Source organism: Pezoporus occidentalis, unplaced genomic scaffold (assembly GCF_034315485.1).
Source record: "Pezoporus occidentalis ecotype Australia unplaced genomic scaffold, CSIRO_AGI_Poc_V1 ctg479, whole genome shotgun sequence".
NCBI lineage: Eukaryota > Metazoa > Chordata > Aves > Psittaciformes > Psittacidae > Pezoporus > Pezoporus occidentalis.
The window spans coordinates 35,093-51,216 of NW_026915812.1; the positions used below are offsets into that span (position 1 = coordinate 35,093).

The 16,124-nt window shown below is 62.4% G+C and overlaps 2 protein-coding genes across 6 annotated transcripts; both read left to right on the plus strand.

The window, feature by feature from the left end:
* The first annotated feature begins 656 nt into the window (after positions 1-656).
* ERCC2 (ERCC excision repair 2, TFIIH core complex helicase subunit) lies at positions 657-9,293 on the plus strand. Of its 5 annotated transcripts, XM_062636294.1 has the most exons (23): positions 657-741; positions 849-948; positions 1,021-1,098; positions 1,591-1,653; positions 1,730-1,843; positions 2,131-2,241; positions 2,318-2,434; positions 2,565-2,688; positions 2,775-2,871; positions 3,207-3,322; positions 3,759-3,930; positions 5,450-5,568; positions 5,814-5,883; positions 6,204-6,273; positions 6,346-6,447; positions 6,549-6,612; positions 6,972-7,093; positions 7,285-7,377; positions 7,720-7,792; positions 7,906-7,976; positions 8,054-8,197; positions 8,318-8,461; positions 9,162-9,293. In XM_062636294.1, exons 1-23 carry the CDS (start codon positions 665-667, stop codon positions 9,252-9,254), a joined length of 2,334 nt encoding a protein of 777 aa, XP_062492278.1. In that variant the 5' UTR covers positions 657-664; the 3' UTR covers positions 9,255-9,293. The 5 variants fall into 5 exon arrangements, with proteins under 5 accessions (XP_062492278.1, XP_062492279.1, XP_062492280.1 ...); XM_062636295.1 differs by lacking the exon at positions 2,131-2,241; XM_062636296.1 differs by lacking the exons at positions 8,318-8,461; positions 9,162-9,293 and having other exon boundaries at positions 6,972-7,083; positions 8,054-8,189.
* A 1,185-nt stretch (positions 9,294-10,478) lies between these two features.
* On the plus strand, positions 10,479-15,980 carry CKM (creatine kinase, M-type). The gene is made up of 8 exons (XM_062636300.1): positions 10,479-10,614; positions 11,021-11,221; positions 12,449-12,603; positions 12,864-12,996; positions 13,511-13,682; positions 14,006-14,129; positions 14,593-14,782; positions 15,681-15,980. The coding sequence occupies exons 2-8, from the start codon at positions 11,029-11,031 to the stop codon at positions 15,857-15,859; spliced, it is 1,146 nt and encodes a 381-aa protein (XP_062492284.1). The 5' UTR covers positions 10,479-10,614; positions 11,021-11,028; the 3' UTR covers positions 15,860-15,980.
* The last annotated feature ends 144 nt before the right edge of the window (positions 15,981-16,124 follow it).

Here is a 16,124-nt window from a genome sequence, read left to right on the forward strand (position 1 = left end):
GGGTGTCTGTGGGTGCTATGGGGTGTTTATGGTGTGTCTGTGGGTGGCTATGGGATGTCTGTTGGGTCTGTGGGTCTCTATGGAGTGTCTGTGGGGGACCTGTGGGTGCTATGGGGTGTTTATGGCGTGTCTATGGGTGTCTGTGGGGTGGCTATGGGTGGTATGGGATGTCTGTTGGGTCTGTGGGTCTCTATGGGGTCTCTGTGGGGTCTATGGGTGCTCACAGTGCCCTTTGCAGCCAGCGCACCCCACGGCCGGGAGGAGCCCCTGGGCTGAGCCCCCCGGGCAGGGAGCAGCGGATCCTGCCCCGGCCCTCGGCCACGCGGGTGAGCGCAGCGACCCCCCCGCAATCCCATCCCCCCCCGCACCCCCATTCCTGCTCTCACCCCCCTGTTCCCCCCCAGGTGTGATCGGGCGCCGCTGGACCCACTCAGGAGCCCCCCAATGGATCCCCCCCATAATGGATCCCCCCCCAATAAAAGCTCTTTGAGACGCGTCCGAGCCGCTCCCTGCGTGCGGGGGTCACGGGAGGCGGGGCGGAGGGGGGGGCGGAGCTGCGCTCGTCCGTTCGGCGCTCGATTGCTTGAGACTCACACCCGGCCTCGGGCGCTTGATGGACAGAGAGCGCAGCGAATCAGAGAAGGGGGGTGGAGCGAGCTATCCAATGGGCGGCGGTGCGGACCGAGGTGGGGACCGCGATGGGCGGGGCCTCGGTGCCGGCGGAGCGGCGGGAGCCATGAAGTGAGCGGCGGGGCCGGGGTTGGGGGGGGCGGATCCCGATGGATCCCGGTGGATCCCAATGGATCCCAATGGATCCGGGGCCTTCCCCGGTACCGGCATCTCCGCAGGCTCAACGTGGACGGGCTCCTGGTGCCCTTCCCCTATGACTACATCTACCCCGAGCAGTTCTCGTACATGCTGGAGCTCAAGCGGACGCTGGACGCCAAGGTGGGGGGGGGGGTGGTGGTGGGGATCCGGTGGGATCCGTGTGATCCGGTGCGATCCGGTGCGATCCGGCAGGGTCACGGGGTGCTGGAGATGCCATCGGGGACCGGGAAGACGGTGTCGCTGCTAGCCCTCATCGTCGCCTACCAGCGGGTGAGCAACGGATCCCAACGGTTCCCCATGGATCCCGGTGGGTCCCAGTGATTCCAATTGATCCCAGCGATTCCCAATGAGTACCTGTGATTCCAGTGGGTCCCAGCAATTCCCAATGGATCCCAGTGATTCCAATGGATTGCAGTGGTTCCCAATGAATCCTAGCAATTCCCAGTGGATCCCAGTGATTCCAATGGATTGCAGTGGTTCCCAATGAATCCTAGCAATTCCCAGTGGACCCCAGTGATTCCCAATGGATCCCAGTGATTCTAAATGGATCCCAACGGATCCCAATGATCCCAGTGGGTTGCAGTGGTTCCCAATGAATCCCAACCATTCCCAGTGGACCTCAGTGATTCCCAATGGATCCTAACGGATCCCAGTGATTCCAATGGATTGCAGTGGTTCCCAATGAATCCCAGCCATTCCCAATAGACCCCAGTGACTCCCAATGGACCCCAGTGGGTCCCAGCCCCCAATCTCCTCCCGCAGGCACGGCCATCGGACATCACCAAACTGATTTACTGCTCCCGCACGGTGCCGGAGATCGAGAAGGTGGGACTGGGGGTCTGTGGGGGGGCAGATCCCATCGGGAATGCCGCGGGGATCCCATGGGATGGCTCCGGGCCAGGTGGTGGAGGAGCTGCGGAAGCTGCTGGATTGCTACGAGAAGGAGCTGGGGGAGAAGCTGCCGTTCCTGGGGCTAGCGCTGAGCTCCAGGAAGAACCTGTGCATCCACCCGGAGGTGAGTGCCGGGATCCCACGGGATCCATCGGGTTTCCATTGGGAATGCAGCTGGATCTGCAGGGACCCAATGGGATCTGCTGGGGGTCCGTCCAGATCCAATGGTTTTCCATCGGGATCCAATGGGATCTGCTGGGATCCATCGTGACCCAATGGGTTCCCGTTGGGATCCACTGGAACCTGCTGGGATCCATCAGGATCCAATGGGTTCCCGTTGGGACCCACTGGAACCTGCTGGGATCCATCGGGATCCAATGGGTTTCCAGTGGGATCCGTGGGGCTCTGCAGGTCTCGGCGCTGCGCTATGGGAAGGACGTCGACAGCCGCTGCATGGCCCTGACGGCACCGCACGTGCGGGCCCAGAGCGATGGCTCCCGGCCCCTCTGCAGCTTCTATGAGGTGGGGGGAGCAGCACCCAGGGGTCCATCCCCAGCACCCATGGGTGCCCCCCAACCGCCCCTCGGTGCCCCCGCAGGACTGGGACACCCACGGGCGCTCCGTGCCCTTGCCACACGGCATCTACAACCTGGACGAGCTGCGCGCCCTGGGCCGCCGCCGTGGCTGGTGCCCCTATTTCCTCGCCCGCTACTCGGTATGTGGGGTACTGTGGGGCGCTATGGGGGCTATGGGGCGCTTTGGGGCACTATGGGAGCTATGGGGGTTGTCAGGGCTGGGGGGACGCGCTGGGTGCCCCCCAAGTGTCCCCATGGTCTGCCCCACAGATCCTGCACGCCAACGCAGTGGTTTACAGCTACCACTACCTGCTGGACCCCAAGGTGGCCGACGCCGTCTCCAAGGAGCTGGCCCGCAGGGCAGTGGTGGTGTTCGATGAGGCCCACAACATCGGTGAGGGGGGGGTCCCTTGGGTGCCCCCAGGGCTCCCTCACCCCACCCATGGGTGACAGTGTCTCGTCTCCCCCCCCCACCCATAGACAACGTCTGCATCGACGCCATGGGGGTGACCATCACACGCCGCACACTCGACCGGTGCCAGAGCAACTTGGCGGCACTGCAGGACGGGGTGCAGAGGTGGGGGCACCCCCATTGACCCCTCCACCCCGGCACCCATGGGTGCGCCCGGCTCCATGGGGGGCTCCCACCCAGCCATAAGTGGGTCCCCCCATCCTCATCCCCTTTGGGTCACCCCATTTCCCCTCCCCAGCCCATCTGGGTGCCCACTCCCCCCACCCATGGGTGCCCCCCTCACCCCTATGGGTGCCCTCTCCCCCACATGGGTGCACCCCCCTGCCATGGGTGCCCCCCCAACCCATGGGTGCTCCCCCTACCCATGGGTGCTCCCTTCACCCCTATGGGTGCCACCCCCACCCATGGGTGCCCCCCTCACCCCTATGGGTGCCCCCCAGGCTGCAGCAGGTAGATGAAGCCCGTCTGGCACAGGAGTACAGGCGCCTCGTGCAGGGGCTGCGGGACCCCGAGCTCAGCCAGGGGGGGCCTCTTCTGCCCGAGGACGTGCCCACAGGTACCACAGCCCCATAGCACCCTATAGCACCCATAGACATCCCCCATAGCACCCACAATGACCCATAGCACCCATAGATACCCACCCATAGTGACCCATAGCACCCCATAGACACCCCCGTCGCACCTATAGCAGCACGTAACACCCATAGGTCCCCATAAACACCCCCCGAAACACCCATAGTGACCCATAGCACCCCACAGGCACCTAGTATTCCGATTCATTCCAGAGGCGCGCCCATCACCCCCGATCCCGGTATTCCCGTATATTCCAGTGTTTTTTCCGGGCTCCATCCCGGTGCTCCCTGATCCTGGTACCCCTCATCCCATTCCCCCCCCCCCCCCATTTCTGGTATTCCCGGTGCCCCCGGCCCCGTTCCCGGTGTTCCATTCCCGGTGCCCCATTCCCGGTGTTCCATTCCCGGTGCCCCCGGCAGAGGCTCTCCCGGGCTCCATCCGCTCCGCCCGCCACTTCCTGGGCTTCCTGCGCCGCTTCGTGGCCTTCCTGCGGACGCGGCTGCGGGGGGGGGGGGCCCTGCGCCAGGAGAGCGCCCCGGAATTCCTGCGGGAGCTGCGCCAGCTCGCCTGCATCGAGGCGCGGCCCCTCCGGTGAGCGCCGAGCCCCTGGCTGCCACGGGGGTGTCATGTGGGTGCCACGTGTGTGCCACGTGTGTGTCGTGTGTGTGCCGTGTGGGTGTCACGTGTGTGTCGTGTGTGTGTCACGTGGATGCCACGTGTGTGCCACATGTGTGCCGTGTGGGTGTCACGTGTGTGTCGTGTGTGTGTCACGTGGATGCCACGTGTGTGCCGTGTGTGTCATGTGTGTGTCACGTGTGTGTCATGTGTGTGTCATGTGTGTGTCATGTGTGTGTGCCACGTGTGTGCCACATGTGTGTCGTGTGTGTGCCGTGTGGGTGTCACGTGTGTGCCGTGTGTGTGTCACGTGGATGCCACGTGTGTGCCGTGTGTGTCATGTGTGTGTCACGTGTGTGTCACATGTGTGCCACATGTGTGCCACATGTGTGCCATGTGTGTGTCACGTGTGTGTCATGTGTGTGTCACGTGTGTGTCATGTGTGTGTCACGTGTGTGCCATGTGTGTGTGCCACGTGTGTGTGCCACGTGTGTGTGCCACGTGTGTGCCCTGTGTTTGTCCCGTGTGTGTCCCATGGGTAGCCCATGTGTATCCCATGTATCCTGTGTGTCCCCATGTGTCCCATATGTCCCCATGTGTCCCATGTATCCCATGTGTCTTGTGTGCCCCCATGTGTCCCATGTCTCCCCATGTGTCCCATGTCTCCCCATGTTTACCATGTATCCCATTGTATCCTGCTGTATGCTATGTATCCCATCTGTATCCTATGTGTTCCCATGTGTCCCATGTATCCCATATGCCATGTCCATATCCTATGTGTTCCTATATCCCATGTCCATAATCCCATCCCCATGTCCATATCTCATGTCCCCTGTCCCATATCCATGTGTCCATATTTCATATCCTGTCCCATATTTCTGTGTTCATATTCCGTATCCATGTCCCATATCCATGTGTCCATATCCTATATTCATGTCCTATATCCATGTCCCATAGCCATGTGTCCCTGTCCCGTAGCCATGTCCCATATCCATGTGTCCATATCCCACGTCCATATCCTATATGCATGTCCTCAATCCATGTCCCGTAGCCATGTGTCCCTATCCCCTATCCTTGTCCCATATCCATGCCCTGTGTCAATGTGTCCCTATCCCGTATCCATGTTCCTGTCCCGTATCCATGTCCCTTATCCCTATGTCCATGTCCTGTCTCCATGTCCCATATCCCATATCCCTGTATCCATGTCCCATATCCCTATCCCATATCCCTGTATCCCTGTCCCATATCCCTATCCCATATCCCGTGTCCCATATCCCATATCCCTGTATCCATGTCCCATATCCCTGTCCCATACCCCGTATCCATGTCCCATATCCCATATCCCTATCCCATATCCCTGTCTCCATGTCCCTGTCTCCATGTCCCATATCCCTATCCCATATCCCTGTCTCCATGTCCCATATCCCTATCCCATATCCCTGTCTCCATGTCCCATATCCCTGTCCCATACCCCGTATCCCCGTGTCCGTGGCAGGTTCTGCTCGGAGCGGCTCCGCTCCCTGCTCCGCACCCTGGAGGTCCTGGATGTGTCCGAGTTCAGCCCCATCTCGCTCGTGGCCAACTTCGGCTCCCTCGTGAGCACCTACTCCAAAGGTGGGCGCCTGGGATAGCGCCTATTATGGGATAGTATGGGATATATGGGGTGTTGTGGGATATATGGGATAGTATGGGGTATTATGGGATATTATGGGATATGTAGAGTCTTATGGGATAATATGGGGTATGGGATACGCAATATTAGGGGATATATGGGGTATTATGGGATATGTGGTATGGATATGGATATTGGATTTGGGATATGCTGCAGAGCACCCATGGGTGCTGTGACCCACCCCCAGGCTTCACCATCATCATCGAGCCCTTTGATGACCGAACCCCGACCATCAGCAACCCCGTCCTGCACTTCAGGTGGGACCTGGGACACGTGGGATATGGGATGTGGGGTATGGGGTATGGGATGTGAGGTATGGGATATGGGGTGTGGGTATGGGATATGGGGTGTGGGGTATGGGATATGGGATATGGGATATGGGATGTAGGGTATGGGGTATGGGATGTGGGGTATAGGATATGGGGTGTGGGTATGGGATATGGGTTGTGGGGTATGGGATATGGGATGTGGGTATGGGATATGGGGTGTGGGGTATGGGATATAGGATATGGGGTATGGGATATGGGGTATGGGGTATTGGGTATGGGGGTTCATTGTTCTCCTGCCCCCCCCCCAGCTGTCTCGACGCCTCCATCGCCATCAAACCCATCTTTGAGCGCTTCCAGTCCGTCATCATCACCTCAGGGGTGAGCCCAGCTCCATAGCACTGCCCCACAGCACTGCCCTATAGCCCAGCCCCATAACCCCATCCCCCCCAGACTCTCTCCCCACTGGACATGTATCCCAAAATCCTGGATTTCCGCCCCGTTACCATGGCGACATTCAGCATGACGCTGGCCCGGACCTGCCTCTGCCCCATGGTGAGATGGGCGGGGGGGGGCTCTTGTGGGGCTGGGGCGGAGGGGGGGATCCCATTGTCCCAGTGTCAGCAGTGTGTGTATGTGTGTGTCCTGCCCCATAGATCGTGGGGCGCGGCAATGACCAGGTTGCCATCACCTCCAAGTTTGAGACACGGGAGGATATCGGTATGGGCCAGCTGTGGGGCGGGGTGGCATGGTTGTGGGGCTGGGGAGCCCATGGGCATGGTTATGGGGGCTGGGGACAAGGTTATGGGGCTGGGGGCATGGTTCTGGGGCTGGGGAGCCCATGGACATGGTTATGGGGCTGGGGATAGGGGTCTGGGGACAAGGTTCTGGGGCTGGGGAGCCCATGGACATGGTTATGGGGCTGGGGATAGGGGTCTGGGGACAAGGTTCTGGGGCTGGGGACCCCATGGGCACGGTTCTGGGGCTGCTGTGCTCTGAGCTATGGGGCTGTGAGGAATGGGGCCAGGTTCTGGGGCTGGGGCTGCCCCACAGCTCCCCCTGCCCCACATCGCCCCCAGCGGTGATCCGGAACCTGGGCAACCTCCTCCTGGAGCTCTCAGCTGTGGTCCCTGACGGCATCGTGGCCTTCTTCACCAGTTACCAGTACCTGGAGAGCACCGTGGCTGCCTGGTACGAGCAGGTGAGAGGGACCCCAAGGACCCCATTGGGCCCCATTGAACCCCTTTGGGTCCCCGTTGACCCCCATTGGGTCACCATTGACCTCCATTGGGTCCCCATTGTGCTCCCATTGCGCCCCCATGGTGTCCTCATTGTGTCCCCATTGACCTCACTGAGCCCATGGTGTCCCCATTGTCCCCCCGCCCCACTCAGGGCATCCTGGAGAACATCCAACGGAACAAACTCATCTTCATCGAGACCCAGGATGGGGCCGAGACCAGCATGGCCCTGGAGAAGTACCAGGAGGTGCGGGGGGGAGCAGGGGGTTCCCCTTGACCCCATTGCTCCCCATTGCCCCCCATTGACCCCATTAACTCCCCATTTACCCCATTGACCCCCCATTGCCCCATTGACCGCGTTAACCCCATTGCCCCCCACTGATCCCATTGCCCCCATTGACCCCCCCTTCATCCCCATTGACCCAATTGCCCCCATTGCTCCCCATTGCCCCCCATTGACCCCCATTGCCCCCCTTTAACCCATATTGATCTCATTGCCCCCCATTGCTCCCATTGCCCCAAAGTCCCCATTGCCCCTCATTGCCTCCCATTGACCCCCGTTGCCTCTCATTGACCCCCGGCTCCGCAGGCCTGTGAGTGCGGCCGTGGGGCTGTTCTGCTCTCAGTGGCGCGAGGGAAGGTGTCCGAAGGGGTCGACTTTGGTGAGAGGGGATGTGGGGCAGATGTGGGGAGATGTGGGGTAGATGTGGGGCACCATGGGATGGGGGGTGCTGAAGCCCCCCCACCACACGCCGTGCATCTCCTACTCCCCAAGTGCATCACTACGGCCGCGCCGTGATCATGTTCGGGGTGCCCTACGTGTACACCCAGAGCCGCATCCTCAAAGTGAGTGTGGGCAGAGGGGGAGGGGTGCTGTGGGTCCCACTATGGGGCAGTCCCACAAGTGCCCTGCCCCCCGCCAGGCGCGCCTGGAGTTCCTGCGGGATCGGTTCCAGCTGCGGGAGAACGAGTTCCTGGCCTTCGACGCCATGCGCCACGCAGCCCAATGTGTGGGGCGGGCGCTGCGGGGCAAGAGCGACTACGGCATCATGGTGTTCGCGGACAAGGTGGGGCCGGGTGGGTGCTATGGGTTGCTGTGGGTCGCTGTGGGTCTCTGTGGGTTGCTATGGGTCTCTATGGGTCCCTATGGGTCTCTGTGGCTCAGCTGTGCTGTGTCCCCCCTGCAGCGCTATGCACGCCCCGACCGCCGTGGGAAGCTCCCACGCTGGATCCAGGAGCGGATCCCAGATTCCAGCCTCAACCTCACGGTGGACGAGGCCGTGCAGGTGGCAAAGGGGTTCCTGCGCGCCATGGCCCAGCCCTTCCGCCAGGTACTCCCTGGGAGCATGGTACAGCCTGGCACCCCTATGGTACTGCTATGGTACAGCCTGGCACCCCTATGGTACCGCTATGGTACAGTCTGGCACCCCTATGGTACCGCTATGGTACAGCCTGGCACCCCTATGGTACCGCTATGGTACAGCCTGGCACCCCTATGGTACTGCTATGGTACAGCCTGGCACCCCTATGGTACCGCTATGGTACAGCCTGGCACCCCTATGGTACCGCTATGGTACAGCCTGGCACCCCTATGGTACTGCTATGGTACAGCCCGGCACACCTATGGTACCACTATAGTACAGCCTGGCACCCCTATGGTACCGCTATGGTACAGCCTGGCACCCCTATGGTACCGCTATGGTACAGCCTGGCACCCCCATGGTACTGCTGTGGTACAGCCTGGCACCCCCATGGTACCGCTGTGGTACCTTGGCCCAGCTCCTCCTGCAGGTACCGTACCACCCCCCCGGGCAACATGGTACAGCCCAGGACCCCCCATGGTACCCACATGGTATCCCCCCAGCACCCCTATGGTACCGCTAATGTACTGCACATAACGGACAAACACGTGTCACTCACACATGTCACATACATCACACGTGTCACAATCGTGTCACATACATCGCACATGTCACATACATGTCATATACGTGTCACACACGTGTCACACACATGTCTGTGCCCCCCCAGGAGGACCAGCTGGGTCTGTCCCTGCTCACCGTGGAGCAGCTCCAGTCCCGGGAGGTTCTGCAGCGCCTCGAGCAGGGGGTGCAGCAGCTCTGACCCTCCCCTGCACCCCCAGCACCCAGGAGGGGCCTGGACCCCCCCCTTGATGTGCTATGGGGGGGACCTGGAGCCCCCCAACGCACTGCGGGGGGGCATCCAGATCTCTCCCTGTGCTCAAGGTGGGATCTGGGACCCTCCCCACCCATTTTTGTACAACCCGTAATAAACCAGGACCCCCCCCATGGCTGCACCCCCCCAAGTCACTGCCGGGACCCCCCCCCCAAATGCCAAGGTCACCCCTGCCCCACACATTCGGGGTGCTCCCGTCCCACTTTAGGCTAGCTCCAATGGGTGCTGGGAGGCTTCGGGGGGGTCTCTATGGGTGCTTCCTCCACCCATGGGGGCCCCCTGCTTGTCGCCCATCCCAGGCCCCCCCACCGGACCCACACCCCACCTGCCCCGCCCCCGACATTGGATCTGGCTGTAACCGGATCGGGCCTAAAAATACTTGGGGGGGGGCGCTCTTGAATTGCCCTGAGCCAGCGGATCTGTGACCCCCCCAGTGCCCCCAACCCACAGCGCCCCATAGGGGGGTCCTAAACCCCCCCCAGTGCCCCATAACCAGGTTCTGCCTCACCCTCCCAGTGCCCCATCGGGGGATCCTGCACCCCCCAGTGCCCCATCAGCAGGTTCTGCCCTCCTCCCCATAGGGGTGTCCTGCACATCCCAGTGCCCCATAACCAGGTTCTGCCCCCCTCCCCAGTGCCCCATAGGGGGGTCCTAACCCCCCCCAGTGCTCCATAAGCAGGTTCTGCCCCCTCCCTCAGTGCCCCATAGGGGGGTCCTGCACACGCAGTGCCCCATAACCAGGTTCTGCCCGTCCCCCCAGTGCCCCATAGGGAGGGTTCTGTACCCCCCAGCACCCCCATATCTGGATGCCCTCCCCTATGTGCATCTCCCCCCCCATAGCTGGGTGCGCAACCACTCCCCAGCACCCCATATGTGGGTGCACCCCCCATATGTGGGTCCCCCTTTCCTGACACCCCCATAGCTGGGTGACCCCCCCATCACCCTATATTGGGGTCCCCATGTGGTTGCCCCCACCCCCTATATGGGTGCCCCCCCATTCATGGGGGTCACCGGGGGGGGTTGTCCCTGTGGCAGGTGCCGGGCCCGGCGCCCACCGGACACCGGACACCGGAGGGGGCGGCTCCGGGTGGGGAGGGGGGGGGTCCCGGTGGGGGGGGGTCTCGCGGTGCCCCTGGACAGCGGCGGCAGCGCCCGGTCCGGAGCCCCCCCCGGGACCCCCTGCGCTGGGAGGAGCCGGGGGCGCCCATAAGAGTCGGGCCCGGAGCCGCTGCCGCCGCCTGCGCCCCCCCGGTACCGGCCCGACCCGACCCGACCCGCGCCACTCAAGGTAACCCCGGACACACGGGGACAGACATCCCCCCCCCCCCCCCATGGACACCCCCCACCCCACCGGCACCCCGCTATGGACCCCTCCATTGACACCAACGGGGACCGGAGCCCCTCCGGTACCACCGGGACCCCCCCCGAACCGGGACCCCCTGAACCAGGATCGGTCCCGGTGCCCCTCCGCCCCGCCATAAATAACCCCGGCCACGCCCCCCACGGAGACCACGCTCATTTGGGCAAGCCCCGCCCCTTCCCAGTGTGGCCCCGCCCACCGCGCTAAGCCCCTCCCAGTGAGTGGGCTCGTGGGAGCCCCCTGGGTCCTAGTGCCGGGACGCGCTGCCCCACTGCGCCCCATGATGCGGAGGCGTTGGCCCCGCTTGCCCCATGGCCGCCGCCTCGCCCCGCAGCCGCCGCGATGCCGTTCAGCAACACCCACAACAAGTACAAGCTCAAGTTCTCGGCCGAGGAGGAGTTCCCCGACCTCTCCAAGCACAACAACCACATGGCCAAGGTGCTCACCCCGGCGCTCTACCAGCGCCTGCGGGAGAAGGAGACCCCCAGCGGCTTCACCCTGGACGATGCCATCCAGACCGGCGTCGACAACCCCGGTGGGTGACACCGTTGGGTTCCCAGTGCTTGTGGGAGCAGCACTGCCCGCCCGCACTGGGTCCTAGCGCCGCATCACGGTGCCATGCTGGGTCTTAGTGCCTATCCCGCTGGCGCACTGGGTCCTAATGCCCATCCCGTGGCCGCATTGGGTCTTAGTGACCGTCCTGGTGCCGCACTGGGTCCTAGTGCCCATCCCGCTGCCGCACTGGGTCCTGGTGCCCACCCTGATGCCGCGCTGGGTCCTAGTGCCCATCCCGGTGCCGCACTGACCCTTGGTGTCCCGTCCCTGTGCCACACTTGGTCCTAATGCCCCATCCTGGTGCCGCACTGGGTCCTAGTGCCCATCCCAGTGCCGCACTGGGCCCTGGTGCCCCGTCCTGGTACCGCACTGGGTCCTAGTGCCCATCCCGGCGCCGCACTGGGCCCTGGTGCCCCGTCCTGGTGCTGCACTGGGTCCTAGTGCCCATCCCGGTGTCGCACTGGGTCCTAGTGCCCATCTCGGTGCCGCACTGGGCCCTGGTGCCCCGTCCTGGCGCTGCACTGGGTCCTAGTGCCCATCCCGGTGTCGCACTGGGTCCTAGTGCCCATCCCGGTGCCGCACTGGGCCCTGGTGCCCCCTCCCTGTGCCACACTGGGTCCTAGTGCCCCATCCTGGTGCCGCACTGGGTCCTAGTGCCCATCCCGGTGCCGCACTGGGCCCTGGTGCCCCGTCCCTGTGCCACACTGGGTCCTAGTGCCCATCCCGGTGTCGCACTGGGTCCTAGTGCCCATCCCGGTGCCGCACTGACCCTTGGTGCCCCGTCCCTGTGCCACACTGGGTCCTAGTGCCCCATCCTGGTGCCGCACTGGGTCCTAGTGCCCGTCCCGGGGCCGCACCGGGCCCTGGTGCCCCGTCCTGGTGCCGCACTGGGTCCTAGTGCCCCGTTCCGGTCCACACTGGGTCCTAGTGCCCCATCCTGGTGCCGCACTGGGTCCTGGTGCCCCGTTCCGGTCCACACTGGGTCCTAGTGCCCCGTTCCGGTCCACACTGGGTCCTAGTGCCCCATCCTGGTGCCGCACTGGGTCCTGGTGCCCCGTTCCGGTCCACACTGGGTCCTAGTGCCCCATCCTGGTGCCGCACTGGGTCCTGGTGCCCCGTTCCGGGCAGCACTGGGTCTTAGTGCCCCGTCCCGGTGCCCCACTGCCCCAGTGCCCATCCCGCTGCCTCACTGCTCCGTTGCCCGCAGGCCACCCGTTCATCATGACCGTGGGCTGCGTGGCGGGGGACGAGGAGTCGTACGAGGTGTTCAAGGAGCTCTTTGATCCGGTGATCCAGGACCGCCACGGCGGCTACAAACCCACCGACAAGCACCGCACCGACCTCAACCACGAGAACCTCAAGGTGGGGGGGCGGGGTCACCGGGGATGGGGGTGCCAATGGGAGCAATGGGGGGGGGGGAATTGGGGGGCTGTGGGGCTAAGAATCATTTGGGGTCCCGTTAGGGATGGGGGTTTCCATGGGATCGCGGGGATATTTGGGGCTGCGGTGGGAGGTTAGGGGCTTTGGGGAAGTTATAGGGGATATGTGTGGGTCTAAGGGGGTGTCTCTATGGGGGGCTATGGGTCCGCCCCGATGTGGGTCTGACGGGAGCTGTGGGGCAGGGCGGGGAGGACCTGGACCCCAAGTACGTGCTCAGCAGCCGCGTGCGGACCGGCCGCAGCATCCGCGGGTACTCGCTGCCCCCCCACTGCAGCCGCGGCGAGCGCCGCGCCATCGAGAAGCTGTCTGTCAACGGTGAGGGGCGGGGCCTGGGGCGGGGGCGGGGCTTATTTTTGAGGGGCGTGGTTTATTGATAAGGGCTGTGGTTTATTGATAAGGGCTGTGGTTTATTGATAAGGGATCGTGCCTTGTGCGTATGGGGGTGTATTACGAATAAGGAGCTCAGCTTAACGCTATGGGGGGCGTGGCTTCTGTACAAAGGGGGCGTGGATTAAGTGTAAGGGGCGTGGCTTGTGCCTGTCGAACCAGGCGATGCTGCTGATTGGGGGCGTGTTTTGACTCAGTGGGGGGCGTGGATTGGGGGCGTGTGGGCGTGGCTGGGCTCCACGTGCGCGTGGCTTCCCCCTTTGTGGGAGGGGCTTCTCTGGCTGTGGGCGTGGCTTGACGCTTTGTGGGCGCGGTTCGGCCCCCTATGGGGGCGGCTTGCCTCAGCGTGCACGTGCCTCGATTCAACGTGGGCGTGGCTTGCCTCGAAGTGGGCGTGGCTTCCCCCCCTCCGCCCGTGACCGCCCGCTTCGGTGTCCCGCAGCGCTCAACAGCCTGGAGGGGGAGTTCCGGGGCCGGTACTACCCCCTGCGCGCCATGACGGAGCAGGAGCAGCAGCAGCTCATCGACGACCACTTCCTCTTCGACAAACCCGTGTCCCCGCTGCTGCTCGCCTCGGGCATGGCCCGCGACTGGCCCGATGCACGTGGCATCTGGTGCGGGGGGACCGGGTTTGGGGGGGCACCCATGGGTGGGGATCAACGGGTCCCCATGGGTGGGGTTCAATGGGCACCCATGGGTGGGGTTCAATGGGCACCCATGGGTGGGGTTTAATGGGCACCCGTTGGTGGGGTTCAATGGACACCCATGGGTTGGGTTCAGTGGGCACCCATGGGTTGGGTACAATGGGCACCCATGACTTGGGTACAATGGGCACCCCCATAGAGCAGGGACCCGGAGGGTGGCACCCATGGATTGTGTTCAATGGGCTCCATTGGCACCCATGCGCTGGGGCTGAGGTGGGTGCTGTGCCCCATAGGCACAATGACAACAAGACCTTCCTGGTGTGGGTGAATGAGGAGGATCACCTGCGTGTCATCTCCATGGAGAAGGGGGGCAACATGAAGGAGGTGTTCCGGCGCTTCTGCGTCGGCCTCAAGAAGGTGGGATGGGACGAGGGGGTGGGATATAGGGAATGGTTATGGGGTGTGGGGTATGGGGTATGGGATGTGGGGTATGGGGTATGGGATGTGGGATATGGGGTATGGGATGTGGGGTATGGGGTATGGGATATGGGGTATGGGATGTGGGATATGGGGTATGGGATATGGGGTATGGGGTGTGGGATGTGGGGTATGGGATATGGGGTATGGGGTATGGGATATGGGGTATGGGGTGTGGGATGTGGGGTATGGGATATGGGGTATGGGGTGTGGGATATGGGGTGTGGGATATGGGGTATGGGGGGTTTGGGGATCCATTGTTTAGTGTTCCTTGCGGGGTGTCCCATGTTGAGTGTCTCCATTGGGTTCCCCATTGGGTGCTCCATTGACTGCTCCACTGTGTGCTCCATGGGTGCCCCTTTGGGTGCCATTGGTGCCGATGCATCCCTTTGTGTGCCCACAGATCGAGGAGATCTTCAAGGCCGCCGGGCACCCGTTCATGTGGAACGAGCACCTGGGCTACATCCTGACCTGCCCGTCCAACCTGGGCACGGGGCTGCGCGGCGGCGTCCATGTGCGCCTGCCCAACCTCAGCCAGCACCCAAAGTTCGAGGAGATCCTCACGCGCCTGCGCCTCCAGAAGCGTGGCACAGGTTAGGGGGCATCGGCGCGGGAGGGATGGGAGTGGGATGTGGGGAATGGGATGTGGGATGCAGGGATATGGGGTATGGGATGTGGGATGTGGGGAATGGGATGTGGGATGTGGGGATATTGGATACAGGGATATGGGGTACGGGATATGGGGTATGAATATGGGATGTGGGGTAGGGGGTATGGGATGTGGGATATGGGGTATGGGATGTGGCATGTGGGGATATTGGATACAGGGATATGGGGTAGGGGATATCGGGTATGAAGATGGGATGTGGGATATGGGGTATGGGATGTGGGATATGGGATGTAGGATATGGGGTATGAGATAGGGAATTTGGGATGTGGGATGTGTGATATGGGGTATGGGATGTGGTATATTGGGTATGGGATACGGGATATAGGATGTAGGATATGGGATATGAGATAGGGAATTTGGGATGTGGGATATGGGGTATGGGGTATGTGGTATGGGATGTGGGATATGGGGTATGGGATGTGGGATATTGGATATGGGAATATGGGGCATGGGATATAGGATATGGGGATATGGGATATGGGATGCAGAATATGGCATATGGGATAGGGAATATGGGATGTGGGATGTGGGATATAGGGTATGGGATATGGGGTATGGGATGTGGGATATGGGTATTGGATATGGGGATATGGGGTATGGGATACAGGATATTGGATATGGGGATATGGGATGTAGGATATGGAATGAGAGATATAGGTACACGTGCTCTAGCAGAAGGTGCCTCTGGCCCCTGGCTGAAACTGGTCCAAACCCTTCCATGAGCCCCTGGCTCTGTGCCCTGGGCTAACATGCGTTAACACGCACTGACATGCATTAACACACACTGACACACGTTAACACGCGTGCGGTGCCGTGCGCAGGCGGGGTGGACACCGCGGCCGTGGGCGCCGTGTTCGACATCTCCAACGCCGACCGCTTGGGCTTCTCGGAGGTGGAGCAGGTGCAGATGGTGGTGGACGGCGTCAAGCTCATGGTGGAGATGGAGAAGAAGCTGGAGCAGAAGCAGTCGATCGACTCCATGATCCCTGCCCAGAAGTGAGGGCGCCAGGGCCCGCCTATGGGGCTCCAACGGCGCCCATGGGTGCTCAACACCACCTATGGGTGTCCCAGGCTCACCTATGGGGCTCCAGCGCCACCTATGGGTGCTCAACGCCACCTATGGGTGCACCAAACCAACCTATGGGCACCCCAAACCCACCGATGGGTGCCCCAAACCCATCCATAGGTGCCCCAGGACCATCTATGGACGCCCCGAACCCACCCATAAGCACCCAGCAAGGCCCAGCCTCAATAAATGCTGCTGG